Source organism: Equus caballus, chromosome 15 (genome assembly GCF_041296265.1).
Source record: "Equus caballus isolate H_3958 breed thoroughbred chromosome 15, TB-T2T, whole genome shotgun sequence".
NCBI lineage: Eukaryota > Metazoa > Chordata > Mammalia > Perissodactyla > Equidae > Equus > Equus caballus.
In genome coordinates this window covers 79,878,753-79,894,234 of record NC_091698.1, presented here as the reverse complement: position 1 = coordinate 79,894,234, position 15,482 = coordinate 79,878,753, and the positions used below count along the sequence as shown (strand labels likewise).

The 15,482-nt window shown below is 33.3% G+C and overlaps 1 protein-coding gene across 26 annotated transcripts in view; it reads left to right on the top strand.

The window, feature by feature from the left end:
* The window catches only part of BIRC6 (baculoviral IAP repeat containing 6), a 222,506-nt gene that overhangs the window by 199,107 nt on the left and 7,917 nt on the right, over positions 1 to 15,482 (top strand). For 24 of the 26 annotated variants that reach the window (XM_023619262.2, XM_023619268.2, XM_070236500.1 and 21 more), the window contains 6 exons: positions 311 to 456; positions 1,120 to 1,230; positions 6,804 to 7,021; positions 8,631 to 8,792; positions 9,247 to 9,324; positions 14,573 to 14,761. In XM_023619262.2, coding sequence (XP_023475030.2) covers positions 311 to 456; positions 1,120 to 1,230; positions 6,804 to 7,021; positions 8,631 to 8,792; positions 9,247 to 9,324; positions 14,573 to 14,761 — 904 coding nt within the window. Of the gene's footprint in view, positions 1 to 310; positions 457 to 1,119; positions 1,231 to 6,803; positions 7,022 to 8,630; positions 8,793 to 9,246; positions 9,325 to 10,761; positions 10,877 to 14,572; positions 14,762 to 15,482 lie in introns of those variants that run through there. The other 2 variants (XR_011426501.1, XR_011426502.1) reach the window with 2 other exon arrangements.

Below are 15,482 nucleotides of genomic sequence, written 5' to 3'. Positions count from 1 at the left end.
CCAAGGACATATCAGGTATCTCAGTGTTTTAACAGTATGACATTTCTGCAATGTTTGTCTCTTGTATCTTTTTGCATTTGAAGGGAAAACCTACCCAAAACTTTATCATACTAGGCATTATTCTATGGTTTCAAAAGTAACAATGAATCTAATTTAAACAATCCTCAATATATATCAAGTATATGTCACATAAGATGCACACTACCATTTTGATTTTTAACTACTATTATTGATTTATAGAGATATTTATTTTTCAATCCTAAAGTCTTAATTTTCCTTGTATTTCTTTCCATATTAAAAAAATTTTCAGATCTAAAAGAGAAAATGTTAAAACAGGAGTAAAACCAGATTCATCTGATCAAGAACCAGAAGGACTTACTCTTTTGGTACCAGACATCCAAAAGACGGCTGAAATTGTTTATGCAGCCACTACCAGTTTGCGGCAAGCAAATCAAGGTACAATACTATCCCTTTTATGCTGTTTCTTTTGATTCAAAGATGTTTCATTTACTTACTGAAAACTGCCTTTCTTTTCCCTCTATGTTAATGGTTTTCAAGCAAGTTCATTTACCTAAAAGTTTTGTTCTATGTCAGGTTTCCAAGTTAATAATGAATAGTCTCTAATTTTAAAATATTTGCCTCTACCATGTCTGATTGCTAAGACTAAATTTAGTAGGCTGACAGCATGCATTATAAGTTTCTCTTTTCTTCCCATTGAAAGTCATGAAATTGAAAAATGCCATTGTGTTAGGTGGAAAATAGTACAGTAAGACTATGTGTGAGAATTTAGTGAAAATTGGTATTTTCATGTGTTAGCAACAGAAGATATAAATGATTCTGCATTATCCATTGCACTTCTGCTGTTTTTGCCTGAATGGATGAAAGCTAATTAACATTTCAAGAATTTAAGCTTTAAAATTGATAAGGTTCTTTAAGCCCTATTAGTTATGTTTATGAAATAGAAAGAAATCTTTTATTCTTAAAATGGTACAATAGGAAGATAATTGTGAAGAGTTTGGTAATTTTTTGGAATTCAGAATTTGAACTCTAGAAGTTGTTTTTTGTTTTAATTTTGTAAAATGTATACTTACGTTATTTATCTTGAAATACAAATAACAGAAAAAAAACTAGGTGAATATTCAAAGAAGGTGGCTATGAAACCCAAACCTTTATCAGTATTGAAATCACTTGAAGAAAAATATGTGGCTGTTATGAAGAAATTACAGTTTGGTAAGTTGAAATTTTAATCTTTATTCAAATTTCATTTCACATTTAAATAGTGCTATTGAAATGTGTTCTAGTAAATTAGAGATTTTAAAACTTGCTTGTACCATGAATTATTCATATTCTCTCGTGCACTCTGTATATATATATACACACACACACACACACACACATGCACAGGAAAATTTTTATCATCTTTTTATCTCTTTGAATTTATATCTGTATTTATAGTTGTATAAATCATGATTCAGTGGAAACCTAGGAAAAATGAAAAGCCAAATGTCTAACAAACAGGCAGAAGTGATTTCTTTCTTTACGTCTCCAGTTCTAGCCTGAAGGAAGCCAAGACCTGGGGCTTCGAACAAAGTCTGTTACTCCTACCATTTTAGAATTCCATGAGATTTACCTTTAGAAAATGTAGTTACGCATAGTTCATTTGTAGCCTTTCCCATTCCAAAACTCTTGACAAGTAAGGGCCAATGATAAGATCGTCGTTTTAGCGCCCCTCAAAGAACACTAAAATAGGAGTCAAAAAACATAGATTTTTGTCATACTGTCTTTGAAACCTCAGTATTAATCATTTGGCTTTTGTTCTACTTACCTCTCATGTTTGCAGTAAAAATCACATGAGATGGTAGATTTGACAGTGATAAAGCAGATCATTTTTATCAATGATAAAAAGATCAGGCAGATCTTTGCAAAGGTCTTGTTTGCCATTTTAAGATTAGAAGAGTTGAGGTGAGGGGCTGGCCCCGTGGTCGAGTGGTTAAGTTGGCGGGCTCCGCTGCAGGTGGCCCAGGGTTTCGTTGGTTCGAATCCTGGGCGTGGACATGGCACTGCTCATCAGACCACGCTGAGGCAGTGTCCCACATGCCACAACTAGAAGGACCCACAACAAAGAATATACAACTATGTACCGGGGGGCTTTGGGGAGGAAAAGGAAAAAATAAAATCTTTAAAAAGAAGAAGAAGAGGTGAAGTATACTGCTATTCAGAAGGCATATAACAATTTTCCAAGGGATTCGTGTTTTTGGATAATTCTGCCAGCCATTGATAGATTTTGACCATTTTGTAATAAACACTTGAATTCAGGAAAATGTAATAAACCTCAAATTCATTCAACACTATATTAATAACTATAAATGATTACCAGAGTAGCAAAAATATTGTCTGCTACAGTCTTAAAGTTGTAAAAGACTAAGAGCAAATGCCGTACAAATAGAAAAATGAAACAGATATCCTCAAAGGGATATCATAAAAAGGAATAATCAGAATTATCAGGAAAGGGCACGCACAAGTATGATCATTACAGCCACACTCAACAACACAGGTATCAGGAAAAGTATGCTCAGAGTTTAAATAGACTTCATTTTTAAAGTCTCTCAAACGAAACCTTTGTAGTGATAAGTTGATTAACATATGTTGTTGCTGCAAATCTTTTTTGAAACTAAATCCACTGTATCATGTAGAATAAAACACCTGAAGTAGACTGGAGATATATCAAGAGTTGTCAGAAGCATCGCATTCAAATTAAATATTGGATGTATACATCCACACGTTTTTTCTACACACAGTTAGAGGTAACTGTTGGTAACCTTGAAGCAAACATCAGATGTTAGGTGGGTTTATCTTTAGCTTCGCGCTTCTGTATGCTTTTTCACTGTGACAACCTGTTTCCTCCAAAAGCATTCCCCTGTTCTCCTTCCTCCACCTCAGATTCAAAAGCTTAAAGAAACTGCTTCTGCTTGTCTATTCGCTATGTGATTATGCTTTTATCCTGAATGAGATGTGGTCTGTGAGTTGCCCCAACTAGGTAACAGTGCATATCTGCTGAAACCTTTAATGCCTATTTCTGGATTAAAGGAGTGGAATTTTGAAACTCAAGTCAATGGACAGTAACTTTGTTGGGAAACCCCAGAAAGCATGCTTAGCTTAAAAATAAATCCTGAAGAAACTAAGACCTTTTTAGTATAACTCTCGTAGAGATGTCAGAAGGGCATTAATTGGTTGCTTCCCATTCACCCTATTAGACATAGCACTAGTTATTTGCCAAAACTAGATAGAGGGGAAGAACAAGCTCTCCATGGTCATGATATTTCTGGTCCAAGATTTTAAATAGCATTTTTTAAACCACCTATGATTTGCTGTTACTGCTCAGCTTTGGATTTACTAGTCTTTCATAATTCAAAAAAGCTTTGGATATCGTCACTAGATTTAATCTGCTTTTTATTCTTAATTTGATTTTGGATTTTGGATTTTTATTAATGTTTTTTGCCCTTCTTTAATGTATATAATTTGCAAACTTCAATTTCCTGTTCAATGTTTAGAGTGCTAGCCAGGAGTGGAGGTGTCAGGAATAGGGTTGGGGAGAGAGAAGAGGGGATTCTTTCTAACCAAGGATTGGCTTCCTCCTACATGGAAAACATTCCTGCCTTGGGGGTGGGAGTGGGTCAAAAAATTATATGGATTATTTTATATATTTATATAGTTAATTTTGTATAATCTTAGTTTATCATTGAAAACCTGGTTTTGGCTTTTCAGAAATCTTTTAAAAGTGATTATTTTTCTCTTCTATTTTTACTGTTAGAGTTTATCAATCCTGAAAAGATGCAGTGGGATATAACTATCACTTGTGTTCTGATGTTGTACAATACCATTTTTCTCTTAGAAATTTTTCCATAATCTTTGCCACGCAGATTTCTCCTTTTTATACTTTACTTTGGGGTTTGATTAGTTTCTAATGATATTACAGCCTTTTGCCCCACTCAGTTTGGCAATCTAGTCTGTTCCTCTCACTCTAAGTATATTAACATGCTTTTTAAACAGTACTCCTGAAGAAGCATTTTATTGAAAATTCCTTTTTTGTGAGTATTAAAACAAAAGCTTTATTTGGTTTATATGAATTTGATTGAATGTTACTAAGATTCTTTATAGCTTTTTGGACTCTCATTAGTTTCTATAGTATTTTATTAAATCATTCTGTGTTACTTATTGTTGCATAAAAAATTACTCCCAAAACTTAGATGCTTCAAACCTTTATTATATCACAGTTTCCCAGGGTCAGGAATTCAGGAATGGTTCAGCTCACTGGTTCTGGCTTAGGGTTTCTCATTAGGTTGCAGTCAAGATGGTGACTGGAGCGTCAGTCAAGTGAAGGCTTCACTAAGTCAGAAGGCTTCAGTGCTTTCCAAGATCACTCATGTGGCTGTTGATAGAAGGCCTCAACTCCTTCCCATATGGACCTCTCCATAGGATTTCTTGAGTGTCTTCACACATCATATCTGACTTCTCTGAGAGAGAGCCAACAGGAAGCCACACTGCCTTTTGTGATGTAGTCTTGGGAGTCGTACACATTGCTTTTGCTTCATTGATTAGAAGCAAGTCACTAAGTCTAGCCCATACTCAAGGAGAAGGGAATTAATTTCTACCTTTTGAAGAGACTGTCAAAGAATTTGTCAAAGTATTTTATACCAGCAATCTTCTATTAGGAAAATAACAAGTTTGTTCTAAGATTCTTAGAAGAAAAGTTTCCTGAAATATGTTTGTATATGTGTTGGAATTAAATATTTTATTGAACTTTAGGTTTTGGTTCACTTAGGTCATATACAAATGTATATTAATGGCTTTAAAAAACATACTGTAATGTTCATGTAATTGGAGCTGTTTAGCTACATTCCATCTCTGTATGTTCTTTAGCTCTTTCAATCCAAAAAGCTTTATTTCATCAATATGAGTGTGCTTATGCTTCTAAAGTGTATGAGAGATTCCGATTCAAAATTATTACCTCTAATTAAGAAATTTGGAGTCATATGTCAGAGCCCTTGATTAATGTTACCCAGACAGGAGGCTGCTCTCATACCAGGTAAAATCATAAACTCTCCATGTTGGATATGACTTCAAACATAATTGACTTTTGATACCCATTGACTTTTGGGATAATGTAGAATAATTCAGAAAAAATACATGTTCTCTGTTGAGTTTTTTTTAATAAACTGCATTTGCTACCTTATATATCAAACATTTTTCAGTATCACGATTCTTCTACAATTTGATATTTATTGACTGCTTAATATCTATCACATGATGTACTATGATTTGTTTAACCAGTAACTGGACCTTTAGGTTGTTTCCAGTTTTTCAGTAATATATGCAACATCTCAGAGGCCATCATTATGTATAAACAGTTATATGATAAAGAAGTTTTCCTCCAGGCATGGGAATGGGCTCATTTGTGTTTGTGTCTGGTGGAGTGCTATTTATACAATTTAAGGGAAATTTATCCCTGTAGTATGTGAAAGGCAGCAGAATCAGGCAGATAAAAACTCCAGTTTACAAGTTTACTGATAGAAATTAGTCAGTAGTCCTGCTGAGACATAGTCCATTTGATCAGTAACAGTATTATATGTATTGTGTGATAAGTAAGCTTTTAGCATTGCTTCTTAAATTAGATTCTACTTGAACAGAATTGGTAATAGTTTCTACAAGAAATGAACTAAGAGTTCCCTTTTTTCTCTGAAGGATTTGTTAAATAAAGATTGTGGGAGTCGTATTTTAAACACTGTAGTGCACAGACCTCTAACATTGATTATAGGTCTTTCCCTCTTTTTCTAGATTATAAGCTCCTCGAAGGCAGATATAGTTTCCTATTTATCATTTAACCCAAATAGCCTAGCCTAGGACCTTGCACTTAGTAAGTTCTTGGTAAAATTTAATGCACTAATGTTAATTACAATTTTATAACATTAATGTTCTTCCAAATATTTAGAATTGTATGAACACGAAATCAAAAATTATCATTGCTTCTAATGACAGTATTTGCCTTAATAGGTGGTTTGGGTTTAGGGTTATAATTTATTTAAATATTTTTGTTTTAATCCATTAGTGGAGTTGGATTACTCTGAATTAGAGAGAAATTTCAAATTCACTGTTTTCTTTCTGTTGTATATGTACATAGCTTATAAGTAAAGAATAACTTTAAGTCCTTCCAAATCTGCCTAAATAAATAGTTAAGAATTAGCCCATTAATTATTTTCTGTCAAAGTGCCTATAAGATTACCCTAAATAATCTTCTTTTATTTTGTTAATTTAAATTCCAGAAGTAATGCGAGAGTAAACTTCAGCCTGGCATTTCTGTTTTGTGGTTTCAAATCAGTGAAAATATGTAAAGACTTATTTTATTTTTTAAAAATGAAATATAAGGAGAATACTTTCGGCATTTCACGTTCTGAATTATTTTGGCAAAAATATTATATACCACTCATTTTGAGAATAAATTTTCTGCTACTTTGTATTGGCATTAGCTACTCGATATAATATAATCTATCAGTATGTCCACACAGTAGATTAAAAACCATTTTCTTACTTTTGCTTCTATTACATATTCCATCCATCTAACAGTAGGTGTTACATAAACATTTATTGTATGCTGTTCTTCCACATTGCGGTATTCTCTGGTGTGGAAGAAGGACAAGAGATTTATTTATGTTTTTTATTTATGTTTTTTATCATTATAGCAACTTATCCTCCATTCTAGTTCCTTTTTTTTTTTAAGTGCTTTTTCCTTCTTTTTCTTCTTTTAGACACGTTTGAGATGGTTTCTGAAGATGAAGATGGGAAATTGGGTTTTAAAGTAAATTACCACTACATGTCTCAGGTGAAAAATGCAAATGATGCAAACAGTGCTGCCAGAGCCCGCCGCCTGGCCCAGGAAGCTGTGACACTTTCAACCTCACTGCCTCTTTCATCATCTTCTAGTGTGTTTGTGCGCTGTGATGAGGAGCGACTTGACATCATGAAGGTAGAAAAAACAACTTTTTCCCCTATCTCCCTGGCTAATCTGCTTATTCAAATATTCATACAAAACACTAGAAATGCATGAATTTTAATAAGTTCAATAAAGACATCCGTGAAAGGAGTCCTTTTCTAATGTTAGTTCAAAGTATATGGATGAGACTGCTGTTCAAAATAAAGATTTAGAAGAAAATACCAAAATACCCTCCTTGAGCAGAGGCTGTGCACAGCCTGTCATAGTTTTAGAGCATAGTATCAAACGTTTTAAGGCTGGTCAGTAGAAAAAAAGTTATAGGATTTCTTCCTTGTCATCCAAGATACTTCTCTGTTTTATACTATCAGTCTTCAAAAATCACTCTTTCTGTTCTTTTGTAGGAAATTTATGTATATACAGATCCATAAGATCTGTGAATTAAGTAATGATAATACAATGATAAATAACCTACACCTTTATGTTTTAACACTGTGGTGGTCTGGCCTTAAAATTCAAGAGATTGCTGCAGCAAGAAAATTTTAAAGATTTGACACCTGGGGGCGGGTGGGGAAGCTTTCTTTACATTTATGAATTAATTCCTGGGTTAAATGTTCAAGCTTCCTTAGATACACAACTGAAACTATTGACTGATTGATTTGAGGAAGATTTTTTGTTTGCTTGCTTTTTCACTTGATGTTTTGGATAATTTCTTAGTAGAAGTCTCATAGACTCTGCCTATTTGGCCACACTCTTACCTGCTCCTTATTACAAACAATAGAGCCAATTATAGGATGATTGCCTAGCAAAATATTTTATCACTAAATGGACCACATAAAATTACTTTATCTCTGTTAAGCATTATGTTATACCTAACATAAAGGATCCCAACATGGAGCCCCAAAACATAAATCAGAATTGTCACAGATACTCTAGTGCCACTTGCCTCCACACATAGCTATTCAGGACCAGAGGCTTTCTGCTCATGCTTTGCACAATAAATACCTGTTGATTAACTCAAGTAAAATTCGTTAAATAATTCTGACACTCACTTTTGGGTTCTCTGCTATTTTTTGGACTACTGATAACCCTAAGGGGGAAACACTACTGTTCTCTCAAAACATTTGTGTTGGCAAGTTGTTACATGAGAACTTTTGTTCCTGTTATCTACTTGTCTCATTATCCCAGAGAAACATATTAAAAAGTAAGTTATTCCTTAAAACATTAACTTGTCTGAAGATTTAGAGCAGAAAATTACCCTCATACCTTTGAGATATGATAATGAATGTACCTGGAATCTCAAATTGTTGAAAATACCATAAAGAACACCATGAAGGAAAGCTCTCAGAAAAAAGTAACTTTAGTATTTTAAAAGGTTTTTGATGTTAAGCTTTCTTGCTCCCAATAAGGCATCTCTCTTTTAATAGCCCATTTTCACCAAAATCAAATTACTGTAATCCTAACCTGAAACCATTTCCTAATCCTGTGTTTATTTTGACTTTTAACTTCATTTTTAACACGTTCTGGTCAAGGTATATGTAGGATGCAAGACTGTTCTTATTTCATGTAGATTGTGTTTTCCTTATTAAATAGCAGTGTTTAAAAATAGTAACATAGGCTTTTGTGTGTTGTATATTCATGCTAGGTTCTGATAACTGGTCCAGCAGACACCCCTTATGCAAATGGCTGCTTTGAGTTTGATGTATATTTTCCTCAAGATTATCCCAGTTCACCCCCTCTTGTGAATCTAGAGACAACTGGTGGTCATAGCGTACGATTCAATCCAAACCTTTATAATGATGGCAAGGTAATGTATGCAGTGTTTTGTTTCTAATGCTAAATAAAGTACCGTAACCAAAGGTTTTTTGTAATTTGAACAAAATATATATGATGATAGATAAAAATTAGACTATTGATGATATGCATGGTGCAGTCTATACAGAAACTGATAATAATGTACACCTGAAATTTCACAATGTTATAAACCATCATGACTTCAATAAAATAATAATTAAAAAATAGGTTACCTCTATTAACATGTAGTAGGTGCTGATTTATTTTCCTTCTAATGCCACACAAATTTGAATCACATCTGAAGATGCCAATTTATTTTAACAGACCGACCCTTAGGATTTTGTTTGAGGACATAAAACTGAGATACTTTGACATGATAGCATTTCATTTTGACTTCTAGTTGTGACAGTTGCTTTTAAAAAGTACTCCTTTCAGTTCTATTTATGCTTTTTTCTCTTCTTCCTCAGGTTTGTTTAAGCATCTTAAATACATGGCATGGAAGACCAGAAGAGAAGTGGAATCCTCAGACCTCAAGCTTTTTGCAAGTAAACAGATTTCTCTGACAGTATCACTTAGAAAATAAAGACCTATATGTGTTTAAAAAAATGTTTTCAGTGATCAATAATAAACAATAGTACCCAAAAGAAAAGATAGATTAATAGGGGATACATATTAAATAGCTTATAGGTGAGCAGTTAGTACAATGGAGTCTCATCTTATCTAGAGTTTAGAATCTTAAGTTAGGGGATAAGACAAAAATTGCATTTTGTCAGAATTGCCTTTAAAAAAAATCCCAAGTTGCCCTAAAGTACACTGTGGTGCAATAAGAAAAGACAAAACAGATCAGTCTCTCCCATCTCCCAGTCACTACAAGGCTTAAACTCATGTGAGTAGAATTTAATAGACTCCATCTGTATTACATATCGGTCCACATATGATATGGTTCTTCTATAGTTGATAATGGGACTCATCTGAGGCTCAGAAGTACTGTCCTGGAAGTCATAAAACTTGAGACTTGTAGTTCTTATTTTGCAGAGCATTTGACATACACGTTTCATAGTCTTGAATTTTATAAGTAAATTTCCACAAACCACTTAAGCACATAAAATGTTATATAGTATCCCATCAAGTGTTTTCTACCAATGCTTTATCTTAATAGCTCAGAATTCCAGCAAAGAGGTGGACAAGTAAACATATTAATAACGTGACTTAACTTTGTTGCTTGTTCATTGAGGAGGCAGAAAAAGATCGCTTTTGCTACATAAAAGTTTAAACTCACATTTACAGTTTAGTGTTTATTTTAAGAAATATTACCATAAATTATGCCAAAGTAAGCCTCTTAAAGTTGCCCTACCCTCAAAGGATTCTTTTCATACATTCTTATTTTGAATTAGGTGAAAGAAGATATGAAAACTAATTCTTTAGGATGTTACTTTTTTTGATTCTCTGAAAAGAGCTGGTAGCATCCTCATGAATTAAAGAAATAGTTCTATAATAAATTTTTTCCCCTTTTGCTAATATGAAGACTAAGAAAAAGAGAGATTACATGATTCATGCAAAGTAACTAAGGAAGTTATTAGAATATTCCTCCAAGTAACTGCTTCTTCATTTTAGAAATGATTGTCAGTTCTAGTCCAAAAACCTTAAAATATTTTTTCTATGTGTATGTTACTCTTGTCAACATAAATTAAGCTTATGATGAGTTTTATTATGAAGGGAAACTCATAATAAATTAGACTTATCTGAGAATTTGAATCAATTTTTGAGTTTTTTGTTGAATTTATGTAGTTTTAAAAATAAACCTATAGTTAATTTTCAAAGTTTCTTTGTTTAAAATTTGACTTGCTTTTACCTTTTATATTGCCTGTATATCTAATGTATACCAAAAATCCTGTGAAATAAAGAAACTTATGCTTAAGGATTTAAATTTTTCAAGTTCGGAAACTTTACCCACACATAAAAATGATCTTTTTTATATACAGTCATGAACCGCATAACAACGTTTTGGTCAACGACAAACCTCATATATGACGGTGGTCCCATAAGATTAGTACCATATAGCCTAGGTGTGTAGTAGGCTATACCATCTAGGTTTGTGTAAGTACACTCTATGATGTTCGCACAATGATGAAATTGTCTAATGACGCATTTCTCAGAACATACTTTTGTTATTAAGCAATTGTATGACTATATTCCCTTTAGGGTTTTTGTCATATACATTGTTCATATAGTCATAATTAACATAGCAGATAAATTATTTGTATGCTGCTCTGTTCACTTAACATTAGAGCATACCCATTTTTCCAGATTACATTTTTATAATTTCTAATTGCTATATAATAAATCTTTTGAGTTCATATACTATAATTGAACTATTTCTCCATATTGACTAAATATTTCACTTCTAATTTGTTTAGTTTTACAAATAATACTGTTATTATATGACTTTCTCTATTTAGATAGCTTCCTGAATCTAGATTTCCAGATCTATGGTGAACTTGACTTGGACAGGAGCAAGAGGAGGCTGTATCTTTTCTGTGGCAAGAACGAATAGCCTTGTCTTCTTCCAGATCTTAAGGGAAAACCTTTCAGTCCTTCCCCACTGAGTATGACGTTAACTGTGGGTTTTTCATAAATTCCCTTCATCTTGTTGAGGACCTTCCCCTCTGTTCCTAGTTGGTTGAATATTTTGTCAAATGCTTTTTCAGCATCTATTGAAATGATCATGTTATTTTTGTTTTTTAGTCATTAATATATGATGTGTTATATTAATTTTCAAATGTTAAACCACCTTGCATTCCTGGAATAAACCCCGTATAATTCTTTTTATATATTACTGGATTCAGTTTGTTAGTATTTTGTTTGAGGATTTTTGCATCTGTATTCCTAAGAAATATTGGTCTGTAGTTTTCTTGTGATCTTTTATTAACATTATACCATAAATAAATGCATCTAGGCAGGAATGCATTGCGCTCTGTTTTCTGTTAGGAACTTTCTTTAGAGGCAGACTACAGGGCCTCAGGAAAAATTACTTAATTTTTTTTTAGTTAGATTTGGGGACCCAAAGTTGTTTTACACTTTTATTTATCATATGTGCACAAAGGATAAAACTACTTTTGTCAGATTGAAAATCTCCCACAAAAAGTTTTGAATGTTATATACAATTAAAAAGGTTTCAAAAATATTTTGAACAGCGACAAGCATTATTGGAATTGCTTAGTTTCTTTGTAGTGAAACTCTTAAAAGAATAATATTTATTTGTATAAAAATTCACATTTTTTAGTCTTATGCTGTAGGTCTCATATCCAGCAGTAACCTAGTAATAGTTTCAACTATTTGAATAGTTTAAGATCAAAAGTTACATTACTTATTAGAACTTGTCATCAAGAATTATTACATTTTATCAGTAGCACCAAATTTTAGCATTGCATACATAACTTTCTTAATGTTGCTATAATGTACCTAAAATAGCTATTAATGCCTTATGAATAGTTTGTTCTAATTGGATGTGTTAATAAAGATGTCATGTGGAAGAGGAATTAAACATATTTAATGGTTCATGTAATCAGCCACTTATAGATGGTTATAAATGTTAACAAATTTATATTACCATTTTTCTTAAAAAGTTCAGGAAGTCAGCCACTGATTAAAGTCCTACTCAGTATCAGCATAATTTTCCTTAGAGGGAGGTACTTACTATTTTGAAAGGCCAAAAGCATTTTACTAATTAAAAGTATTTCTTTCCCTCACCCCTGAGATGTTATTATTTCATATATAGTTTCTTATTGCAAATTAATATTTTCTGTACGCTGTACTTTCCTATGTTTGAAATATCTTTTTTTAAAATTTTTAAAATTTTTATTATTTTTTTATTCATTTGTTTTTGGGAAAGATTAGCCCCGAGCTAACATCTGCTGCCAATCTTCTTCTTTTTGCTGAGGAAGACTGGCCCTGAGCTAGCATCCATGCCCACTTCCTATACTTTATATGTGGGACGCCTGCCACAGCATGGCTTGCCAGGCAGTACCATGTCCGCACCCAGGATCCGAACCGGTGAACCCGGAGCCGCCAAAGCAGAGCGTGCAAACTTAACCACTATGCCACCTGGCCAGCCCCCTGAAATATCTTTAATAAAATTTTTCAATGTACCTGACCAAGTCAAAAAATTATATCTTCTGACATAATATGAAAATAAAGGAAATTAAAAAATTCATAATTCTTAATAGGAGTAGAGTAGGAATATGGCAAATTGGTGGATAGCCTAAGATAAGAATAAGTTGCGGGGCTGGCCCCGTGGCCGAGTGGTTAAGTTCGCACGCTCCACTGCAGGCGGCCCAGTGTTTCGTTGGTTCTAATCCTGGGCGCAGACATGGCACTGCTCATCAAACCACGCTGAGGCAGCGTCCCACATGCCACAACTAGAAAGACCCACAATGAAGAATATCCAACTATGTACCAGGGAGCTTTGGGGAGAAAAAGGGAAAAAAAAATAAAATCTTTAGAGAATAAGTTGCAAGAATGGATAGTGGTAGGGATATAGTGACCAAGTGAATATATAAAATGGTAGGAGAGAAGATTGTTGACTAGTTGAGTGGCCTGGTAGAAGACCAGACGATAGTGTTAAAAGTTTTGTTGACGCAGATAGTGAAAGGAAGCTGTTAATATGGTTCTTGATTTAGTTAGTCCCTGAACAGATTACAATGAGAATGTCTTGCAGTTTTGTGGATACTAATATGAAGCTAAAGAGGAGGACAATAAATTCAGCCTCTGAATAAAAGTCTTTAACTCTTGACTTTGTGAAAATATCAAAGAATTGACTAAGAATCAGTGAACCTACATTATGGAATGAAAATATATTTTGTTTGTTATTAAGGTAACTTAAATATTGTAACTATATGTATATAATTTACTATGATGTGTAGTGACTCCAGGTCGTGTTTAATCTTAGCTGTTCTTAGGTCACATATTTCAGGTTCAGGTTCCCATTTTTAAAATTTTCTGAGAAAATCCATCCCTTAAGATGCATATCCTTGACATTGTTTAATCATCTTTCCTAATGAAAGTGCAAATTGCTGTTAATCCGTTTTCATTTATGAAGTGGGCAGATGGTATCTAATGTTTTCCTGCCTCCAAAAATGTTATGTTGGCTAGTTAGATATGTGTACTAGCTAGCAGTATTATATCAGCTAACAATGAGCTCGTTCAATATTTGTCAAATCTGGAAAAACAAGCCTTCTGGTATGTAAATGGAGGGGTCGAGGTGATCTTAGAGCCATGTCATCTTGCCAATGAGAGCTTCCAATGGTAAGATTTTTGTGATATTGTGGAAGTTAGTTTTCCTTGGAATAAAAATAAACACTTCCTCATGCATAGTTTTCCTCACAAGTGAGTATTGTTAAGAATTTGTGCTTAGCTTTATGCTCTTTAGGTGTAAGGACAATTTGAGGACAGTAGCGTTTAGATTGGTATGAGATGTGGGATGTTTATAAACATGTTTTTTAGCAGTTTCAGGAAGTAGGATCTTCATATATATTTTTATTTTTCAAGGATTCAAGAATGTAAAATAAGATGTATAAATATTATATAAGACTCTACTGTACCTATTTTAATTTTGCTTTAATAGTAAAGTATTTCAGTGTCATAATTGGTAATTATGTCATAGTTATCAATTTTATGGTGATAAAAATATGTGGAAGCACATATTAAAGGGGACTCTTGGTTGATAAAGCAAGATATCAGTTTACTGGTAGTAAAAATCCCATTGTAAGTCTTCTTTATTTCTTTGTTCCTCAGGTATTGGTGTCTGTTCAGTCCCTTATATTAGTAGCTGAGCCTTATTTTAATGAACCAGGATATGAACGGTCTAGAGGCACGCCCAGTGGCACACAGAGTTCTCGAGAATATGATGGAAACATTCGACAAGCAACGGTTAAGTGGGCAATGCTAGAACAAATTAGAAACCCTTCACCATGCTTTAAAGAGGTATGTTCAATAAAATTAATGATTTGCTTTATTAAAGGCATCATAGAATATAGTTTATTAGTATTGCTTGCCTCTATATTTAGAATGTCTGTGGTATGCTAAAGTTTATTACCATTTTCAATCACGAAAAATCAGTAACGATGTAGTACAGATGAATTTTAAAAGCACCTGCTTCCTAAAAGGTATCTGGCTATATTTGGGGACAGTTTTATTAATTCCTTTTAATTGTACCATCCTACTTGCAAACTGTCTAAATATGTTACTCAAATATTCCTCATAAAAATATTCTTTTTATTAGAGGTCAGGATACTTTCTAAAGTTGTCTTGCAAATAGAAGCTTTGCCTTTATACTAATATCAGTGTGTGAATTTTGAAGAAAAGCCATTTTCTTTTCTTTAGGAAAAAGTTGCACTTACTGAGTTCGAAACCTGTTTTGATATTCTCAAGTGCTTTTGTTTCACCCCATCCTGAGGCCTGGCTCTTTTCCTGTGGTCAGTTGTCTCTCCGTAGTCTGCCTAAAAATGATTGTAATTTTCACATCATATCAAATTACTTGATCACATCTTACTCTGTCTCTGAAGCATTTTTATTTCTTAAAGTTGTTTCTCTTGATAATCATTCTTAAATTGTGCTAGAAACTGAATATTTTAGAGGAAAAATTGGCATGTTTACCTGGCAGGAAACTGATCTTTAATATAACTAGGCAAATATTATGTGTAAC